The sequence below is a fragment of the Podarcis tiliguerta genome (genome assembly GCF_965153285.1).
Source record: "Podarcis tiliguerta genome assembly, chromosome: 3".
Lineage (NCBI taxonomy): Eukaryota > Metazoa > Chordata > Lepidosauria > Squamata > Lacertidae > Podarcis > Podarcis tiliguerta.
The window spans coordinates 93932435-93951004 of NC_139536.1; the positions used below are offsets into that span (position 1 = coordinate 93932435).

An 18570-nucleotide genomic window follows, 5' to 3' on the forward strand; every position below is an offset into this window, starting at 1 on the left:
AGATCATCCAAACCTATATTGCCCTAGCATACCAGAGTTTCCCAGTGTTTCTGAATGTCTCCATTTCCTTCTGGAGCCTGTCCTCTGGAAGAATAGTGTAAGGGTTGCATCAGGAAATGTGTTTTCCTCCAAGACACACCCAGCATTAATATTCTGGAACACGGAAAGTTAATATACAGACTTGCCCCTCTCCCAGAATTCTTTAATTACCATCTGATTTATTTAAACATAATTAAAATGAATTAGAAGTGGGAAATGCCGAGTAATAGCTTATTGAGAATCTTTTGTGATCACATTTGTTTGCTGTTTTATTTAACACGATAGTCTTGAGGACAATAGTTCAAAAGACTTTGCCAGCAACAAGGCAAAAACGTAATTTCCAGTCCCTAATTAGCCTCTTGAGCAACTGCAGTTACAAAATAATTGCCAAGGCCTGCACCTGTCCAATCCATGAAAAGTTGTTTAACTCCTACAGGGGCCTGTTGGGTGCCATTTATGAAGTCTGTCATATATTAAACTACTTTCCCCAAAGGTAGCAAAAATTGTGGTATCTCTAAACTTGACAGATTTTGTACTCCTAACACTACATATATCAGAACACCACATATATCAAAATCCCACAACATAGGCATTCAAAAAGTTTGACTGAAGGGGTACAACTATGCAGCTGAGTGAGGCTGAGTGAAATAAATAACATTTTACTTAAAATGATATAACTATTTTTAAATAAAAGTAATAGTTAGATCTAAATGCTAAATAATCCTTGCAAAAAGAGGAATTAACTTAATTTCCACACTGAAAATGAGACACCTTGTGCTAGTTTTCTTGAGACAGCTTCATTGCTTGTACTCTTCTTTTAGCAAAATAATATGGGAAATTAAAGATGTACAATCTTATGTACTTGAATGGTGTCTAATGGGTTGCAGATATCTCTGTGTGTGGATTTGATGCTTGTAGGAGTACTCAGCTCTCTAGAGTCTCTGAATTTTAAAGTAATCATTGTTCCCATTAGAAAAATGGAAAGAAAAAAACAAAACACCCAACCAGTTGATCATATTCCAAACAAATATTCCCAACAATAAAAGAGCAAATTCAGCAATCTTGCTCATAGTATAGATTTCGTAGATAAAAACAAACAAAACAAACCCAACAAAGCCTATACAGCCCAACCAAATAGATTAAAGCTTTCTGATATGTCAGTTTTGCTAAAAAGGTACCATTGTGATCAAGGGATTAAGTCTTTCCTTTCTAGTGAATGTTTTTGCTGAAGTCTTCCTACAGTTCTTGAATAACAGATTAGCTTTTTTAAAAAAATCTGGTTTAACCCATCTAGATTGACAGTGCTGATACACTGCTTTGTCCCTATAATTCAGCATTGATGAATGTGCTGATCTTCGCAAGAAGGGCTTCTTTGACATGTAGTTGCCAGATTTTCTATGCTGATGTTAAGTGAATTTTTCAAGAATATATATAAATACACAGCAGAACACAATTCTATGCATGGAAAGGCATAGGAGTGAAGAGCTTTCCTCTGCACTGAAATGAGGGAGCAGAAGATGGATTTGAGGGAACAGTGTGCTGGTAACCCTGATGGGTATGAGAATGCAAGGTGGCCAAAGGTCAAGGGATAGAAGCACAGGAAGAGGAAGAAACTCAAATAACTTCAGCAGAGTGCAGAGGTGAGGGTGGGGGGAGAGTATCAGCTTCAAGAGTCTAAATGAGGAGAAATGCTCCTGGAACAAGGCTGGAAGGTGAGGCCCCCTTCCAGCAATAAAGATTCTGTTGGAGAAACTGGACATGGAAGAAGGGGTGAATTTTCTGCATGGGCACAAATCAACCCATGTACAGTGGTACCTTGGGTTAAGAACTTAATTCGTTCTGGAGGTCCATTCTTAACCTGAAACTGTTCTTAACCTGAGACACCACTTTAACTAACCGGGCCTCCCACTGCCACCGTGCCGCCAGAGCATGATTTCTGTTCTCATCCTGAAGCAAAGCTCTTAACCCGAGGTACTATTTCTGGGTTAGCGGAGTCTGTAACCTGAAGCGTCTGTAACCTGAAGCGTCTGTAACCCGAGGTACAGATAAGCCAATAGATGCAAGGTCAGTGCCTTCTATATAAGTGATTATGGCATGTCAGCTTATTCATCGGCCCATGAGTCGGAGTCTGTGTTATGTCTTGAATTGCTGAAGCAACAGATATATTTCCACATATAAGCTGTATGTATATACCAACATGTGGAACTGTATTACTGAAGCCTTATCTTCTGCAGCAATAATCTATTTTGGACCTTAAGCAGCCTGTGTAGTGACTGGAACTGGGGACAACTTCTGCTGTGTGGGTATCTCATATCAGAGTCCCAACAGATTCCACAATATAGCATTAGGTGCAGGCACACCTATCTATGAAGATTCTGCAAGATCCCTCCTATTTCAGGTGGTTGAGAGCTTGATATGAGGGTGCTGGTTGCTAATTTCTCACTACTGAAATAGTAAGGATGGTGTTTTAACTCCTAGAACCAGATTGGTGTCCTGGTTGTTCAGTACAAGAAAAAAAAACACAAGACAAGGTACAGGCCTAAGACTCCCAATAATCTTGGGTCCATGGGGTTAAAATGACATGTATTTGGGGACCTAATGTTTACTGCATCCTCAAGTAATCATCCAGCAGAGCTTTTCTGATCATCCTGCTGGTAAGGATGGGACCCTTTAGGCAACAGAGGCCTTCTGACCGTTTGGTCCATCATTTTGAGAAAATTCATGTAATTTTGAAAACTGCATTGTTTAGATAGGAAATATGAATTTTCTCTATTTTAACCAATCACCATTTAATGTTGTATTGATGTTTTTACAGATGCTTTATGCTGATTTCATTCTTATATGCTGTACTGACACATTTTTATGAAAGTGTGGATTATAAATATGTAAACAAGTAAATTAAACCCCACATTTTCTATCTGGCAAAAGACAAGGGTTGGTACCGTACTTTTTGAAGTGTTTTTGTCTCTCCTTTTTCAAGGGAGGGGGGCGGGATGTGATTATCACAGGAAAAAGCCATATAGCTATCTTCCATTTTCCCAGCCCACAAAATGGGGGCTGAACAAAATGTGGCTCACAGTTTAGACCTGACATTCATGGTAGTTTTTCAGTCATACAGCTGTCTGTTTCATTTTCAGGGGGCGTTTTGGGTGTGTCCAAAGTGGAGTTTGGGCCTATGCCCCCCCAAAAGTCACCCCACACACTTTCGACTGCCTAGCACATCAGTGGTGTTTGTGCTAGGCAGTCGAATGTGTGTGGGGTGACTTTTGCGGGGCATAGGCCCAAACTCCACTTTGGACACAAGTCATCATAAGCATACGTAAATCTCTGGATCAGAGGCTTAATATTACTGACCTGTACTAAGCAATGCACAAGGTTTTGCATGACTAAAGGCAACCCCATCATCTTATGGAATGCCAAGTAACTAGGTTTTCAATCAAACTGAACAGTGCAACAAAACCTTATTTAAAAGCACACCTCCTGCTGAGGTGCTTGTGGTTTTTAAAGCAAAAAAGAAATATGAGTAAAACAAAACCTTTAAAATATATCTTAATGCAAGTATTCTAATCAAAATGACAAATTTGTTTATGACTCAGGAAGGGTAGCAGTGCATAAGCAACTTTGTCTCCTTCTAATAAAATTAGAAATATTATTTTGTAAGGGTGAAGCTATGAGTATTAACCTAAGGAGGCTGTATTAGAAGAACTGAGGTTGAACACATGAATCCTTCTAAAAAGGGATGTGCATTGTGGAAACTCACAATAAACTTTCTATTTAGTCACAAACCAAGCTGTCTTAATAGTTTTCACAACCAGTGTTGTATGCATGCTTGGAATGCCAGTGTTTGGAAACTTCATGAAATCGATGGTTTAAGTAAGCCTTTCATCTTGATTGAAAACAGTTGTTAACTGTCTGGTTTTAAATCAAGCTGCTCCGAGACAATTCTGAACATGTTCATCGGAATATGTGCATGTAATATAACAATGCAAAAGCAAAGTTGGCCTTCTAAAGTTTTTTGGAAAATTCCTACAGCACCTGTTTTTTCAGTTCTGCGAGCTGTTAGGATTGGGTCACAATCTTGTTTTTGTCCTCTACATTGATCTGTGTGTCTGTATGCACTGATGAAGAGAAATGACTATGAAGCTGCAAACCCACATAGTGTGTAATTGTGTTCAAGAGGTCAAATTTCTTCCATCGCTATTTGAACTCTGTCAGTTATATGCTATGAAAGGGAGGCACATGGCTTGCTATATTTTACCTTTTGTTGTCAGTGAGTATAACTGTTCACTGGTAGCTCTTGTCTCACTCACCCATAGATGCTTAGCAATCAAAGGGTATGACTTGAATTACCCAGTTTCTCCTAAGAATTCTCTGTTCAATGTTCTCCTTTAAACGTCTCGACTTACTAGCTGTGGAACATGGCATTCTGTTTGCCCTCCGATAACACATGCTGAGAAGTGAAGCCAGGCTTCTGTTTGCTCCACCTCTCACTAGGGAAGGGTAAGACAGGACTTGAAAGTTTCAAAACGCTTAGGGCGCTTCCTTCTCTCTTTACCAAACTGTTAACATGAAAACGTTAAAAAGTAGGGACATAAGAACGGTCTCCTGGATAAGACAAATGGCCCGTCTTGTTCAGCATCCTGATCTCACAGTAACCGACCTACGAGAAGAACCCAACAAGGACAGGAGCACAAGAGAAATCTCTGTACTTTCCAGCACCCGGTATTTAGAAGTGTTACTGCCTCTGACCTACTGGATCCAGGCCAGAGGCCCATCTAGTCTAATATCCTGTTGTCACAATGGCCAACCAGATGCCTCTGGGAAGCCCATAATAAGCAGGGCCCTGAGTCCAGCATAGCAGTACATCCAAGTGTTAAGTACCGCATTTTTCGCTCTATAAGACACACCCAACCATAAGATGCACCTAGTTTTAGAGGGGGAGAACAAGAAAAAAAAATATTCTCTCCCTCTTTGCGCAGCGCCCTTTCAGCGAAGCGGCAGGAGAAGCAGAGCCCCTTCCATTTCTCCTCCCGCTTTGCTGAAGGGGCGCTGCGCAGAGAGGGAAAGCTGCGCAGCGCCTCTCCAGCGAAGCGAAGCCAGGAGAGCAAGAGGGATCGGTGTGCACCGACCCCTCTTGCTCTCCTGGCTTCAGCAAAAGCAACGCGAAGCAGCGGGAGTGCTCCCGCTGTACTCTGGAGGCTTTGCGTTGCTTTCGCTGAAGCCATGGAGCCTGCATTTGCTCCATAAGACGCATACACATTTCCCCTTACTTTTTAGGAGGGGGAAAGTGAGTCTTAGAGAGTGAAAAATACGGTAACTACTACCCACTTGCTAATATTCTGTTCCTGGAACAGCATGGTGAAGGATCAACTCTTAATGCCTATGAATAAACAAATGCATTTCGTCTCTATAATAATAGTCGGTCAAATGTCCTTGGAAGCTCTTAAGTGGAGATGGGTGCCCACTGTCCTTTGCTGCCCACCCACAAAGTTTAGACAGACACACATTTGGAGGCTCTTCATAGAAAAGAAAATGAAGATGGTAGTGTTGCCTAATAATATGAAATGCAACTCCTCACCCACAATAATACAGCAAGCAGACTTAAGATGGACACTGGTACCAGAGCCTGCAATAAACCCAGATGCCAACTTTGCTGCAACATACACCCAGACAACACCATCACTGGACCCAACAACATCAAACATACCATCTCAGGCCTATTTAATTGATCATCTTCTAACATTGTGTGTGCCATCAAATGCCAGCAGTGCCCTTCAGCTCTTTATATTGGACAAACAGGCCAAACCCTATACCAAAGGATAAATGGACATAAATCTGACATCCGGAATCACAAGACAGAGAAGCCAGTAGGAGAACACTTCAGTCTCCCAGGACATTCAATACAGGAGCTCAAAGCAGCAGTCTTATTGCAAAAGAATTTCAGAAACACACTTGAAAGAGAAGTTGCTGAATTACAACTTAGCTGAAAACTATGGAGAAACCTGGTCTTAATAGAGATATTGGATTCCTGTCTCATTACATATGCTAATTATCTGTATACAGCCCAAAGCTTGTAATTGCAATATGGTGGTTTGTACCAGTCAAATAAACTTATTCTACCATACTCATTTTTAGTGTTCACAGTCTATTCACATTAACAACAACTTCAAATTAGCGACGCTAATTAGTGATAATGACAATGTTGCTTTTTGTGATGGGCACACCTGTTTATAAGGAGCCAAAGGAAGTGTCAACACGTTTTGACAGTCAACATATTGCACTTAAGAACACAAGAAGATTGGCAAATTGTGTGAAAATTTGACCTCCTGACACCACAACAAACTGACTTTTGAATTCCAAGTTTCAAAATATCAACTATTAGATTAAGAATAAAACATGCAGGTTACATAAATATGTGCAAAATAGGCATGTTCTTATAAATTATTGCTGTACATAATTCCCCTATTTTCCTCAACCAAAAAAACTGGGTTTTTCAAGCAAAGAATTTGGCACTGTTCGTAAGACAATCTTGTTACCAGGATTATTTTTTTAAAAGAAGCGGGTGGAAGTTCCACGTGTCCTTTTTCCCTTCAGCGTCATATTATATTGTTGTAACTAAATACTTCCCTATCCTTTATGTTAAGTAAAGAAATCAGTATCTTGCGCCAGATCCCACACCACTAAATTGTTTGCCATTCCATCTCCATGCATCGTTTTTGTGTGTTTGTGTGTGTGTGTGTCTAAAAGCATGAAGGAGGGAACTTGTGGCCTTCCAGTTGTCAAAAGTGGCTGTAACTAAAAATACAAGGCTTCATTCTAAATATGGTGGCGAAAGAAAATTTTGTCCAAGAGACTCTGCTTTCAGGATGGGTTCTAGACAGATTTTGAATGAGCACCAAGGCTTGTGACCTTTTTCTCTAGAGACGTGGATTGTAGAGGAAAAGGGTCAAAAGGCCCTACTGCTCATTCAGAAGTCACCATGCAATTGTACTCCTGCTCCTAATATCTCATGCTATCACATCTACCACAAACCTGCTGCAATTATAATTTATTAGTTAGCTAGTGATGCTTTAGGTACCTGCATCAGGCCACCTGGGCCTCAACTTTGGCCCAAAAAGCAAAGAAAGCCCTGATGACATTATTAAAGCCCTGAATAAGTCCTGCTCCCAGTGATCTCCATGTTTTATGCATGGGAGAGAAAGATTAACAGTGTCTGAAAGAGTTGTTGTGAACATCCTTTTGTAAATTCCACTGTGCTTCATTATTCAATAGGAAGGGTCATTTTCTGTTCCAACAAAAAGAATTTCAATAACAATCGCATGCGAAAAGGTTGCTTACCGGTGGCGTGCTGAATATGTAGAATGACGAACCCTTCAATGCCAGGAACTTGAATTTATAGAGCTGAGGGGAATCTGCGCCCTGGAGCCTCTCATTCACCCACCCCATATGAATGACCTGCAGAATAAAATCTTTGAAAATGAATTTCAACTCAGTCTACCAGAAGTTATATATTACATAATCCTGCTGACCATCACTTCTACAATGGAAGAAGAAAGCACAATGGGCACACCAATGCTCTAAGGTCTCTAATGTGCAAACCCTAAACTTATGCAATCTCTAGAGCACCCTGGTTCTTTCTGGTGTCGCTAAAACTAGCTGCTGAAGGTCATTGCACATAGAAGCTGAACAATGTTTAATAAAGTACATAATTCGATGTATGTGCATAGCAGCACATCTGTCAAAAACTGAGCAATGTGCAAAAATATCCACAAGGATTTGAGAATATGTACATATGTCATAGCCATCGTTCAGTGACAGAGGACATACTCTGCATGCAGAAGATCCTAGGTTTAATCTCCAAGATCTATCATTAGGCATCTCAAACAGTAGGACTGGGAAAGACTTGACCAAAACTTGGTAGATCTGCTTCCAGTTAAAGAAGCAAGATGGATTGATGAATGGCTCTTGATTCAAGGGCAGGACAATGCCATATATTCATGGGATAGCTATATGGGCAAGTCCTATATCGCTAACGTAACCTTGTTTGTAAAGAATTATCTATTTTAAAGCAACTGCTATGTCATGCTCTCCTGTTGTCTGAAGAGCATCAACATTTATCAGATCATAAGGAATATACAGCAAGTAAACTAAGTGTAAATTACAAAGTTAATATTATATAAAACCATGGAGTAAATATATATTTCTCATCGAAAGATTATGAGTCGGGTCCAGAGAACTCCATTTAATATTTTACTCATAGAGTAGGGCATTCCCTACACACTTAAAAGCCACTCCTGAGAAGTAGAGGGGCCTCTAGAATGGCATGGGGCATGGGATGGGGGAATCAGTGGAAACTGTAAGGATCACGTGGTTGCACAAGCACAAATTCATTTTCACTGGTGCAAGGCAACTTTTGATCCAAGCTTCACTCCTTATCCAGCTATTAATAACAACTCATATTAATAACTGAAAAACAACAATCCCATTATTCTTCAAAGTAGTAGCTATGCTTGAAATGCATACACTTTAAGGGGAAAACTCTGCAGGTATGAAGAACCATGAGTATTGCTTTATGGGGAGTTTTTAAGGCTCCTTTATAATGTGTTTAAGAAGAAAGGTGTATAAATCCATTCTATAAATAATAAATAAATATGAAAGTGGCATTCCATGAAGAGATTTTAGGATATCTGCAATCTTAAACTTGCTAACCCAGAAGTAAGTCCCATTAAGCTCAATGAGGCCTACTTTGGAGTACACATGTAGAAGATTGCACTGCTATCTCCATGATTAAACAAAACAATACATTATGTTAATACCCCTTCAGTGTTCATCCTCTGCATATGAATTGCTATTTATCCTTTTTTTAAAAACAAAACAAAACTGAAAAGGGCATAGAGATACTGTAAAGACCAAACAAAAACATGAGCCTCTATTTTATGTAAAATTTATTTTGGAGATTATAAGTATTACAATAAATATAGGGGAGGCAAACTGCTGAGCATAAAAATGAAGAAGAAATAGGCATTTCACAAACATAATATGTAGGCTGGCAGGGTTGCAGCTGAAAACGGGAACAATGACTTCACTAGGAGTAAGATATGCCATTGTGTGTTATGTTGCAATAAAAAATTAAGAAGGCAAAGAAAGTTGTAGCTTCAGGCATCTTAGGGTTGCTTGTTTGGTCTATTTATTCAAATACAAATGAGCAGTTGGTGCAGCAATTATATACAAGGGAGGAGGAAACTGAGAAAAGTGAAGCTGGAGCAGATTTTGCCCTTCTGAAATCTTGCGTGTCTCACATGAATAAGTAAATGGCAATTAAAACTGGCGATTACTCTAATAAACTTTCCAGGTTGCCTGAAGTTCTAAAGAAAGTTAGCGGCCATGATTCCTGTTAGAGATATCATGGAGGGGGATGGTTGGATCCTGATGAGGAATGGGAAGAGTTTAGGGAGTTGGAGCTGAACAACCCTGGGAAGGATCGTAGTGGGATGCCAGCGGTGAAACTGGGACCCCAAGAAGCGTCTGAGTTTGGGGAGGAAGAGGCCAGTAGTCCAAGAAATTGAGAGTTGGATCCAGGGGAGGGACTACGCAGATTGGCAAAAGAGTGTTCTGCCTCTGTGACATCAGACACACCCCGGCACCACCACCTCTGGCAAATCGAATGCCGAATTGGCACCAATTCCCACAAACAGAGGGGTTAGTGCCAGCGCAAACAAACTTTGCAAGCCTAAGCTACTTGAAGGAGTGTCTGCTTGCTTGCCTTGGTCCCGGTTCTTCAAAAGGAAGGTGCAGGGGACATGTTGCTTGCTGGAACAATGCTTTAGATTGTGATTAGCCATGTATCTATAACGCCTCTCCACCTGCTGAACTTTGTAACCTGTGCCTTGCCTGTGTATGCATACATACGTCTGATGTATGCATTTGATACTTTGGCAGAAACTGTGCTGGGAGTTCAAGATCTTCATCTGGCAGTGAGGACTGCCATTGCATTAGCATGCAAATTATATGATGGGCTATTTTAGAGACTTCAAAATCATAGATCCGTATATGTGAGCTACATAACTTATTGCACACAAAGCATATCAACTGCTCTTCCATAAATTATCACCAGCCTTCTCCATCAAAATGTGTTGCATAATATCTATCTATCATCTATCATCTATCTATATCTATCTATCTATCTATCTATCTATCATCTATCTATATCTATCATCTATCTATCTATCTATCATCTATCTATCTATCATCTATCTATCTATCTATCATCTATCTATCTATCTATCTATCATCTATCTATCTATCATCTATCTATCTATCATCTATCTATCTATCTATCTATCATCTATCTATCTATCTATCATCTATCTATCTATCTATCTATCTATCTATCTATCATCTATCTATCTATCTATCTATCTATCTATCTATATCTATCTATATCTATCTATCTATATCTATCTATCTATCTATCTATATCTATCTATCTATCATCTATCTATCTATCTATCTATCATCTATCTATCTATCTATCTATCATCTATCTATATCTATCTATCTATCATCTATCTATCATCTATCATCTCCCACCCTTCACTTAGTACTGTTTTAACCTTGCAATACATTCCTTGAGAAAACAAGCTCTTTCTTGCCCCAGCAAGCTTACAATCTAGAATTTGACTGCTGGTAGGGTGGCCATGTGTCTTACTTTATAGAGAAGAGTCCTCTCTTTGAAGGGCTGTCCAGTCCAAGCCTGGCTTGAAGTTACAGAACCATAAGACGGCGGCAACAGGGGCAGCAGACTGAAAAGGCACTTGGGTCATCTAGTTATGGGAGCTGTTTTGCATTTCTATTTAAATGCTATTAATAATTTCTAAGTATGTATATGCAGATTTTATGCAAACCTGTATCATCTATTCATCTTTTTTGATGGAGAAACATTCTTTTTATTATGCATAAGTGGCCACTATAATTGCTGTGGACAGGCAAAGGCAGGACAGGCAAGAACATAAAGCAATTAATGTGAGCAAATGCAGTTAATTATACTTAGAATTTGATTTCAGTTGGTAATGAAAGGTGGGTCTAAGCAAGAGCTTTTTTAAAAAAATAAAAATCTGCTTCTCTACAGTGAGATATCTTATTTTCAATATATAGAATACAAGTGCCCAGCCAACCATTACAAATCTGTTTTTCAATCTCTGAACATACTTCAAAATACTATAGTAATAAAACTGGATTGACACCAGGCTAGTAGTTCATATTAAGTCGATTAAAAACCTCACTTTAGACTTCCCATAAAGCAATGAGAGGAAAATTCATTTTAAGCTAAAAGAATAGATGGGTGTGCGTGTGTGTCCTCTGCATAAATAGCACCATCACATTTATGGTTATATCACTTATCCAGTGAAGCTGTCCCATTTGTGCAACAGAAATGCCCCCCTCTCTCATTCCCCTGCTTGCTCCCCAAATTTATTTTGGGGTTCCCTCAACCCTCTGGAGAAGATTGGGAGTCACATGGGACCCATGGGGAGATGAGAGGGAGGGGAAATTTTATTGCCCAAGCATAAGCCCTGGTGTGAAGGTGACAACTTTGTTGGAGACAATCCTTAATGCTTCGTAAAGAAAACCATTGATCCATTGATGTGTGTGTGTGTTTAGAAATTGAGTCACAAATCTAGCTGCCTCAAAAAATAACACAGCGTTAAGTGCTTTCAGTGTTCTGAACATTTTGATAAATTATACAAGGCAGACTCGAAAAGTGCTAATATTTGGAGAGCAGGAATGGTTAACTTTCTACAAGTTCCAACTAGATGATGTACAAGTTTATGCTATGGGGCTGACATTTCATTTTCACACTGAGGCAAATCTATGAGCCTTCAAACAAACAAACAAACAAACGTCTCAAAGAATCATTGCAACAAAAAATGGCTTAGCTGAATCAGTCCTTTCCAAATGTCTGGAATGAATTTTGCAGCAAAGGCTAAGCACATGTTACATTAAAAAGAGGGGTAATTTCAGATATGAATGGAAAGAACATAGAAAGCTGTTTTAAGAACATAAGAAGAGCACTGCTGGATCAGTCCAAGAAAGACCTGATTGCAATAGTATCCCCCCAATTTGTGATTCCTAGCAACTAGTAGACATGGACATATTGTCTATGTTACTGGAGCAGAACAGTCATTGATACCTAATTCTCTGTAATGTTGCCTGTAAGAAATAAACTGTGTCAGACCATCGCTTGATTTGCTCAATAATATCTACACAGTCAGGCAGTGGCTCTTCAGATGTCTAGGCAGAGTCTTTCCCAGGCTTACCAGGAATGATTGAACCCAGGACATTGTCCCATGGATACACAGCAAGTTGTTAAACTATGGGATCTGTTGCTACTAGAGATAGTGAAGGCTGCCAACTTGGATGGTTTCAAAAGGGGATTAGATAACTCTATGGATAATAAGACTATCAACCGCTAGTAGTAATCATATAATGATTATCTCTGAATGTCAGTTGTTGGGGAGCATGAGTGGGAGAGTTCCATTGCACTCTTTGCTCTCTTGTGGGCTTCCCATAGGCATCTGCCTAACCACTATGTAAACAGACTGGTGCATTAGATGGGCTTATCTTATAGGCTCGCCACTAAGCTATAGCCTTGATGTGAATGAAAGCAAGTTCCAAGTCTTGCTTCCAGTGCTTTCATATGTAATTAATTGAAGCAGAGACTCATGCATCTCCTGTCTAGGGGAAGATATGTGTATTATCAGTGTGAACGAGCCCCGCTTTTGGTATTAATGGTATGCACAGATGCAAGAACTGTGACTCATTTTTGCTTCCTGTATTTCAACAGCTCATTAATGTCTCTGACTGCTCACAGTGCCTGCCATTTGTTATCTAATTGTAGAGGTACGTCAGTGACACATGCTGCACATGTCTACGTTCCTTCTTACTTTCTTTTGGATATTCCATGCTACTATAATTGATATCAATGATTCACAAACTGCACTAACAGCACACTCATAAAGATTCACTAGTTAATTTCTAAAAAGAAAATAGCTGGGATTCAAATTTAATTGGAAACCTTCCTCCTTATATATGGAGGTTGGCTATAGTAGACAAATTCACTGAATCTATTTCTTTATTTCCTTTCCTTTTATCTACTGTATTTACTCAAGTCTGATGTGCCATTGACTCTAATATGCACCTCAATTTTCAGAACCTTGAAACCCAAAAAAGTATTTCCTGGCAAATGTAAATGCACACCTTAATTTTCGCAACGTAATTTGGCCAAAAAAGGTGAGCGTTAGATTTGAGTAAATACAGTATATCCTACCTTTCTCCTGCTGCAAGATACAAGGTGGCATGCACATGCACACGAAAATCCTCACAATCGATAGTTTGCTTTAGTTAAAATATGAAATTATAAGACATATCAACACCATATTAATCTTACAGGTGACAACACCCATAAGAGATCAGCCCTGCATTTTCTTGATCTAGAAATTTTTGTTTTTCTTGATCAACCAAGTGTGCTACAGAAGTGAACTGCATGCGTTGAACACATGATATTAAATAAATATCTGGAAAGACGTTCACATACTTTGCATCATGTGCTCACCTCTTTCCCACCTCCCTGGAATTCCCTTTCCAAAAAGTCTAGGTGTCAATCTCCTGAGGATTGACATGCCGTTTGGAAACTAGTAAAAACTCTATTAAATTAGGAAGCAGTAATATGGGATGGGATTTTGATGAAGTTATAATGGGGACGCTACACCAATCCTGCACCCATGAGCAACACTCAATTCACAATAAATTGCTGGGTGGAAGCTCTGAAATATTCTTAGTTGTTGGAGGAAAAGCAGGGGATCTTGTCATCACAAAGCTGCAAGATAGACCAGTGTTAGGAAGCAGAAAGAAGTAGGCTGGATTCTTCTTCTCGGCTGCCACTTTCTATTAGTCTCCCTTTTTCTGTTAGCCCTTGCTTAACACCTTTTGGTCTCATGAGTGCAAAATCTCTGCAGCCTGCCTTCCACATGCCAATGGCAAGGTTGTGGTTTATGCTTGGTTGACTGGGATGGAAGACTACCAGGCAACTAGGAAGAGAAATGTTTTGAAAACACCTTAATGCAGAGCAAGCTAACTAATTGCATATTACATCATACAGTTGCTCCCCTATCACCACTGTCAGCTGTGATTCTGAAAACTTCCAAAATTCTAACCTGGGTCCTCTACTAATTGTTGAAATCTGTTTTGACAGATGGAATATGAGATAATAAAACATGCTTTCCCTTAAGGAATGCTTATATAGAGCTTTCAGTTACATGTGTCCGCTGCTATGCAACTTGCAAAAAGATAACTTTTGGCATGGCTCAAGCAAAGTTAAACTCTTCTGTCATTAATTTATTTCAGTGGAAACAATGTGCACATGTGCTCAGTTTAACTACTGGCATCAGGGTCTTTTGAAAGTGCTGAACTTTGGGCTTACATGTGCTCCTTTTTTTTTGGGTGACTAATTGGAAGGCGGAAGTGAAATGGCACACTTTTAGCAATAAACAAAGTAAATTATCATACCTGATCTGAGGGAGAACAGCATTTATTTGCCATCTTCATCTGCAAAAAAAGAAGAAGAGATATAGCTGCCATTTCATAATAAATCAGATTGTATCTTACATGTTTTGTATATAGCTAGAGTTTGACTGTAGAGTGTCATCTACATTGCAAACTAGGATGCAAACATACTATATTCACATTAGAGACATAAAATGAAAACAACAACAACAACCTATAGCTTTGTATATTATATCCTTATGGGGGGTGTGGGGGAGACTAAAGGTACTGTTCATTCTTTAATTCACTCATATCACACATCCCTCAGCTCAGCAAATCATTTGAATAAGGTATTCATAGGTGTGTTTTTTAATCACTTTCATCTGGTTGTTCATTTTCATTTCCTTTATTACTGATGCTAAACTGTATATAATATACAGTATAACTGTATATAAATTGTATATAATATAACTGTATATAAACCATCAGTATCTCTTGTTTTTAAGCAGTACTGTAACTCAAATTCCTAGAGAAATTTGCAGCAAGCATAACCCTTTGGAAACTTCTGTGAGCAAGGAAAAAAAATATCCTCTTGATTTCAGTGAAGTGGAACATTAAACACACTTTGCATCAGATCCTTAAAATTTTTCTGCCTTCAGAGGTCCCTCTCGAAATAAGTAAGACCTGTACTGTACTATGTGGACCACTGGAGAATTATACTGCCAAATATGAATTATCACTTTCATAAAAATGCTTGCACAGCTTTTTATATATTTATTGTGTTTTAAATATTTATACATCACTTTTCTATTATAATAGCCAAAGCAGTCTACAATTAAGCAATCACATAAAATATAATATAAACAACAGTACTCTAACAAGAGAAGCAGTCTAAAACGCAGTACAATTGGACCAGAGTAATAAAAGCAGCCATCACTGATCACCCAGTTAGTTAAAAGCCTTGAATGTTGAGGCATATGCAGAAAAGTATCTTAGAGCACCTGAACTGGCAGCAACATGAAGTCGTATGCAATGATGAAGCTATGTGCTGGAATACACACATATATATACATGAAGAAAGTGATCTCTTAATCTCTTTAAACAAGCCACTCCTGGCTTTTTCACATCAATTTTGTGAATTGCCCTTTGCTGGGCAGCAAAAACTGGATGATGATGATTTCACTATATGACTAAGGCCTAAAATACAATTTATTTTAAGAGACTTGAAATTAGCCATGGGGAAGGGGAACAATTGGATCAGGGCAGCAGCACTGGGGAAGAGGGGTCTAAACCTTTTCCAACTGCACCTTTCCCCTGATCAAAATCCACCCTGCCAGAAGCTGTTGTTGACACTGTTTGAATTAATATTGTATCTGCCCCTTTTACACCAGTATGGGATAATGGCTTGGGTAGTTGTAGCAAGGGGAAAGTGTTTAGCACTCTCTCAGCACTGCTGACCCCAAACCACAAGGGCTGCAATGACTTATTTTTTACTACTACTACTACTACTACTACTACTACTACTATTACACAGCCTTGAGAGTTCCGATCATTGATCTCCTGTGTCATGTACAGTTTGGCATTAATTTGACCAGAATTCAAGAGCCTTTCAAGCAATTTATAACCAACATCACATACGTAAGGGGATAATGTTCTACAAATTATCCTCATTTGCAAAGGCCAGTGATTGCAGTTGTATATCGCTGTATTTTAATGGTTATTTAAGGTCAATGTTTCAGTTTCTTGTGAGGAACTTAGAAAGTCATGGTGACATTTTTAAAAACAAAAAACCACAAAATGCAATTTATATATATTTTTATAAAAATATATATAAACTCAGTCTTTGGTTTGGAACTGCTTACTTGGCAATAAAAACCCTATCAGCAGTGGAGAATACTACCATAATATGCACAAATTAGAGAATAACATTGCCAAATACAAATACAATTGCTCCCTACAGCGTATACTCTGTAAAAATCTACACCGGAGGGGAAAGCTGGATATTGTCAATAGTATATTTTTCTGGTGCTTAGCACCCTCTCCTGCCTCTCATCGTTCTCTCATAGCAGCATATTGTGTTCAGGAGAAATCTTAATGTATTGTATTTTATTTCAGAAACATGTGAAAGCAAATTATATATAATATGGTGATTGTGCATGGAAAAGCTTAGATAAAAGGCATGCATAAAGAGCTTTCTAAAAGCTCTTTATTATTAAAGTGCTAGAAGCACACCATCTAGAACTCTTCTTGATTTTTTTAAAAAATAGATATTGCTCTTCCTAGTCCTTACGTTTACTCAGTTGTTCTGTGGCCACAAATTTATCATTCCCAAGATGACTGGGATGCAAAGTTACAGTCAATACAATGACCTCAGACAAGCTTGGAGACAGTAGCTCCTTTATGAATAGCAAACTAAACTAGAAGATGTGGTTTTCATATCTGTCTAACTGTAGAGCGATTCCCCTGGAGGAATAACTTTTTAGTTCAAAAACAGGTTTGGATTCAACTTTTTAAAACAGCTTTCCCACCTATTGATTTTATCTTTTGCATCTTTGCTACATTAGTGGCATGCCACCCACCTCTCCCATATCTGCTGCAGACTTTATCCTAAAACAACAACAACAACAACAAAGATGGCTGGATGTTTTTCAGATACAAAGAGGCAACCCAGGTGGCGTTTCAAGTTCACAAAGGCCCAGTGGAAATAAAATGAGCTAATGTTCAGTATGTTGGAAAGATAAAACTTTTTGAATGGGGACAACCCCCGCCTTAAACATATGCTAAAAGTATATTTTTAGAAATCTCTCCCCCCACCCTCTTCTCACTCCAGCTACTGAATTATTTATGGAGATATGTAAATAATTGATGAGCACAGAAACCAAAGCACCTTCTTAAAAAGATTACGGCTGCAGCCCTGAATGTGCTCACCTGGCACAAAGGCTCATTGAAAATTTAAGGGACTTGTTTTTGTGCAAACATGTTTAGGATCAGACTGCAATTCATCTAATCATGAAAAATAAGTGCAGTTTGATGACACTCTTCCTAAAACAGAAAGCCAAGCTGCTGGGTGTGTGTAACAACGAATTAAGATAAATTTACAATTGTTGCTAGTTATAAAGAAATATTTGGGTTGCTTCTGGCCCTTTAAGCTCACTGGCACATAGCAATGATAAATACTCTTCATCTCACTATTGCTATTGTCAGTGGAACCGACACCGAAGGCTGTTTCATACTTGCCTATTTTAGCATGGATCTGACCATATTGCATACGTGCAATGTTTCCTCCCCTGTTCAAGCTTACCCACGCACGCATTTTTAACTATAGCATATGTATACACAGTGGAGTGAATCTTACTTGGAAAGAGGAAGAAGGGAGGAACATTTCACTATTAGTGGCAGCAGAATTTGGCAGGCAGCAGGAAGGCACCATATGCCTTTGTCCCACTTACCACACATGCTTAAATTCAACTTTACAAGACAGTCACAGAAATATTCCCTCTGGAACCACGTTCTGTTAGCCATTCTGCAAGATGCAGCTGTAGAGTCTCAGAGCTAAACCAACTGCTCCTACTCTAAAAAAGATGCCAGATTCTTCGGGCGTTAATCCCACACTTTCTCTCTGTATGTACATATGAAATAAACAGCATGCATGAATACGTCACCCCACCCCACCCCAAAAAACCCACAGCATCAAACATTTAAGGTGTTTGGTGCCAAACTGCTGAATCAATAAAGTTAGCAAAAAGATAGCCTACCAAGCAAGGGGCGCGGGGGGGGGGGGGGAGAGATAGACTATGTGTGTGTTTCTGGAAACCGTAATATGGGATTGTGATATAGCCACATTCTTGATTGGCTTAGCATCTACTAAAAGGAATTCAGTAAAGGGGCAAACAAATGAAATCTGCTACACATTTAGCATATTTTAAAAATAATAATAATAAATAATAATAATAAAAGGGTCCTATAAAGGGAGAGAAAGAGGGCAGTAGATGG

General features: G+C 39.0%; 2 protein-coding genes across 5 annotated transcripts in view; both read right to left on the reverse strand.

Annotated features, from left to right (window-relative positions):
* The window catches only part of TPO (thyroid peroxidase), a 990904-nt gene that overhangs the window by 123072 nt on the left and 849262 nt on the right, over positions 1 to 18570 (reverse strand). The gene's annotated exons all lie outside the window — the stretch shown is intronic.
* Positions 1 to 18570, reverse strand: part of SNTG2 (syntrophin gamma 2) — a 204359-nt gene that overhangs the window by 22969 nt on the left and 162820 nt on the right. For 3 of the 4 annotated variants that reach the window (XM_083431680.1, XM_083431679.1, XM_083431682.1), the window contains exons 11-12: positions 14602 to 14640; positions 7378 to 7494 (exon numbers count right to left, since the gene is read on the reverse strand). In XM_083431680.1, the coding sequence (XP_083287806.1) occupies positions 7378 to 7494; positions 14602 to 14640 (156 nt within the window). The remainder of the gene's footprint in view (positions 1 to 7377; positions 7495 to 14601; positions 14641 to 18570) is intronic. The other variant, XM_083431681.1, reaches the window with a different exon arrangement.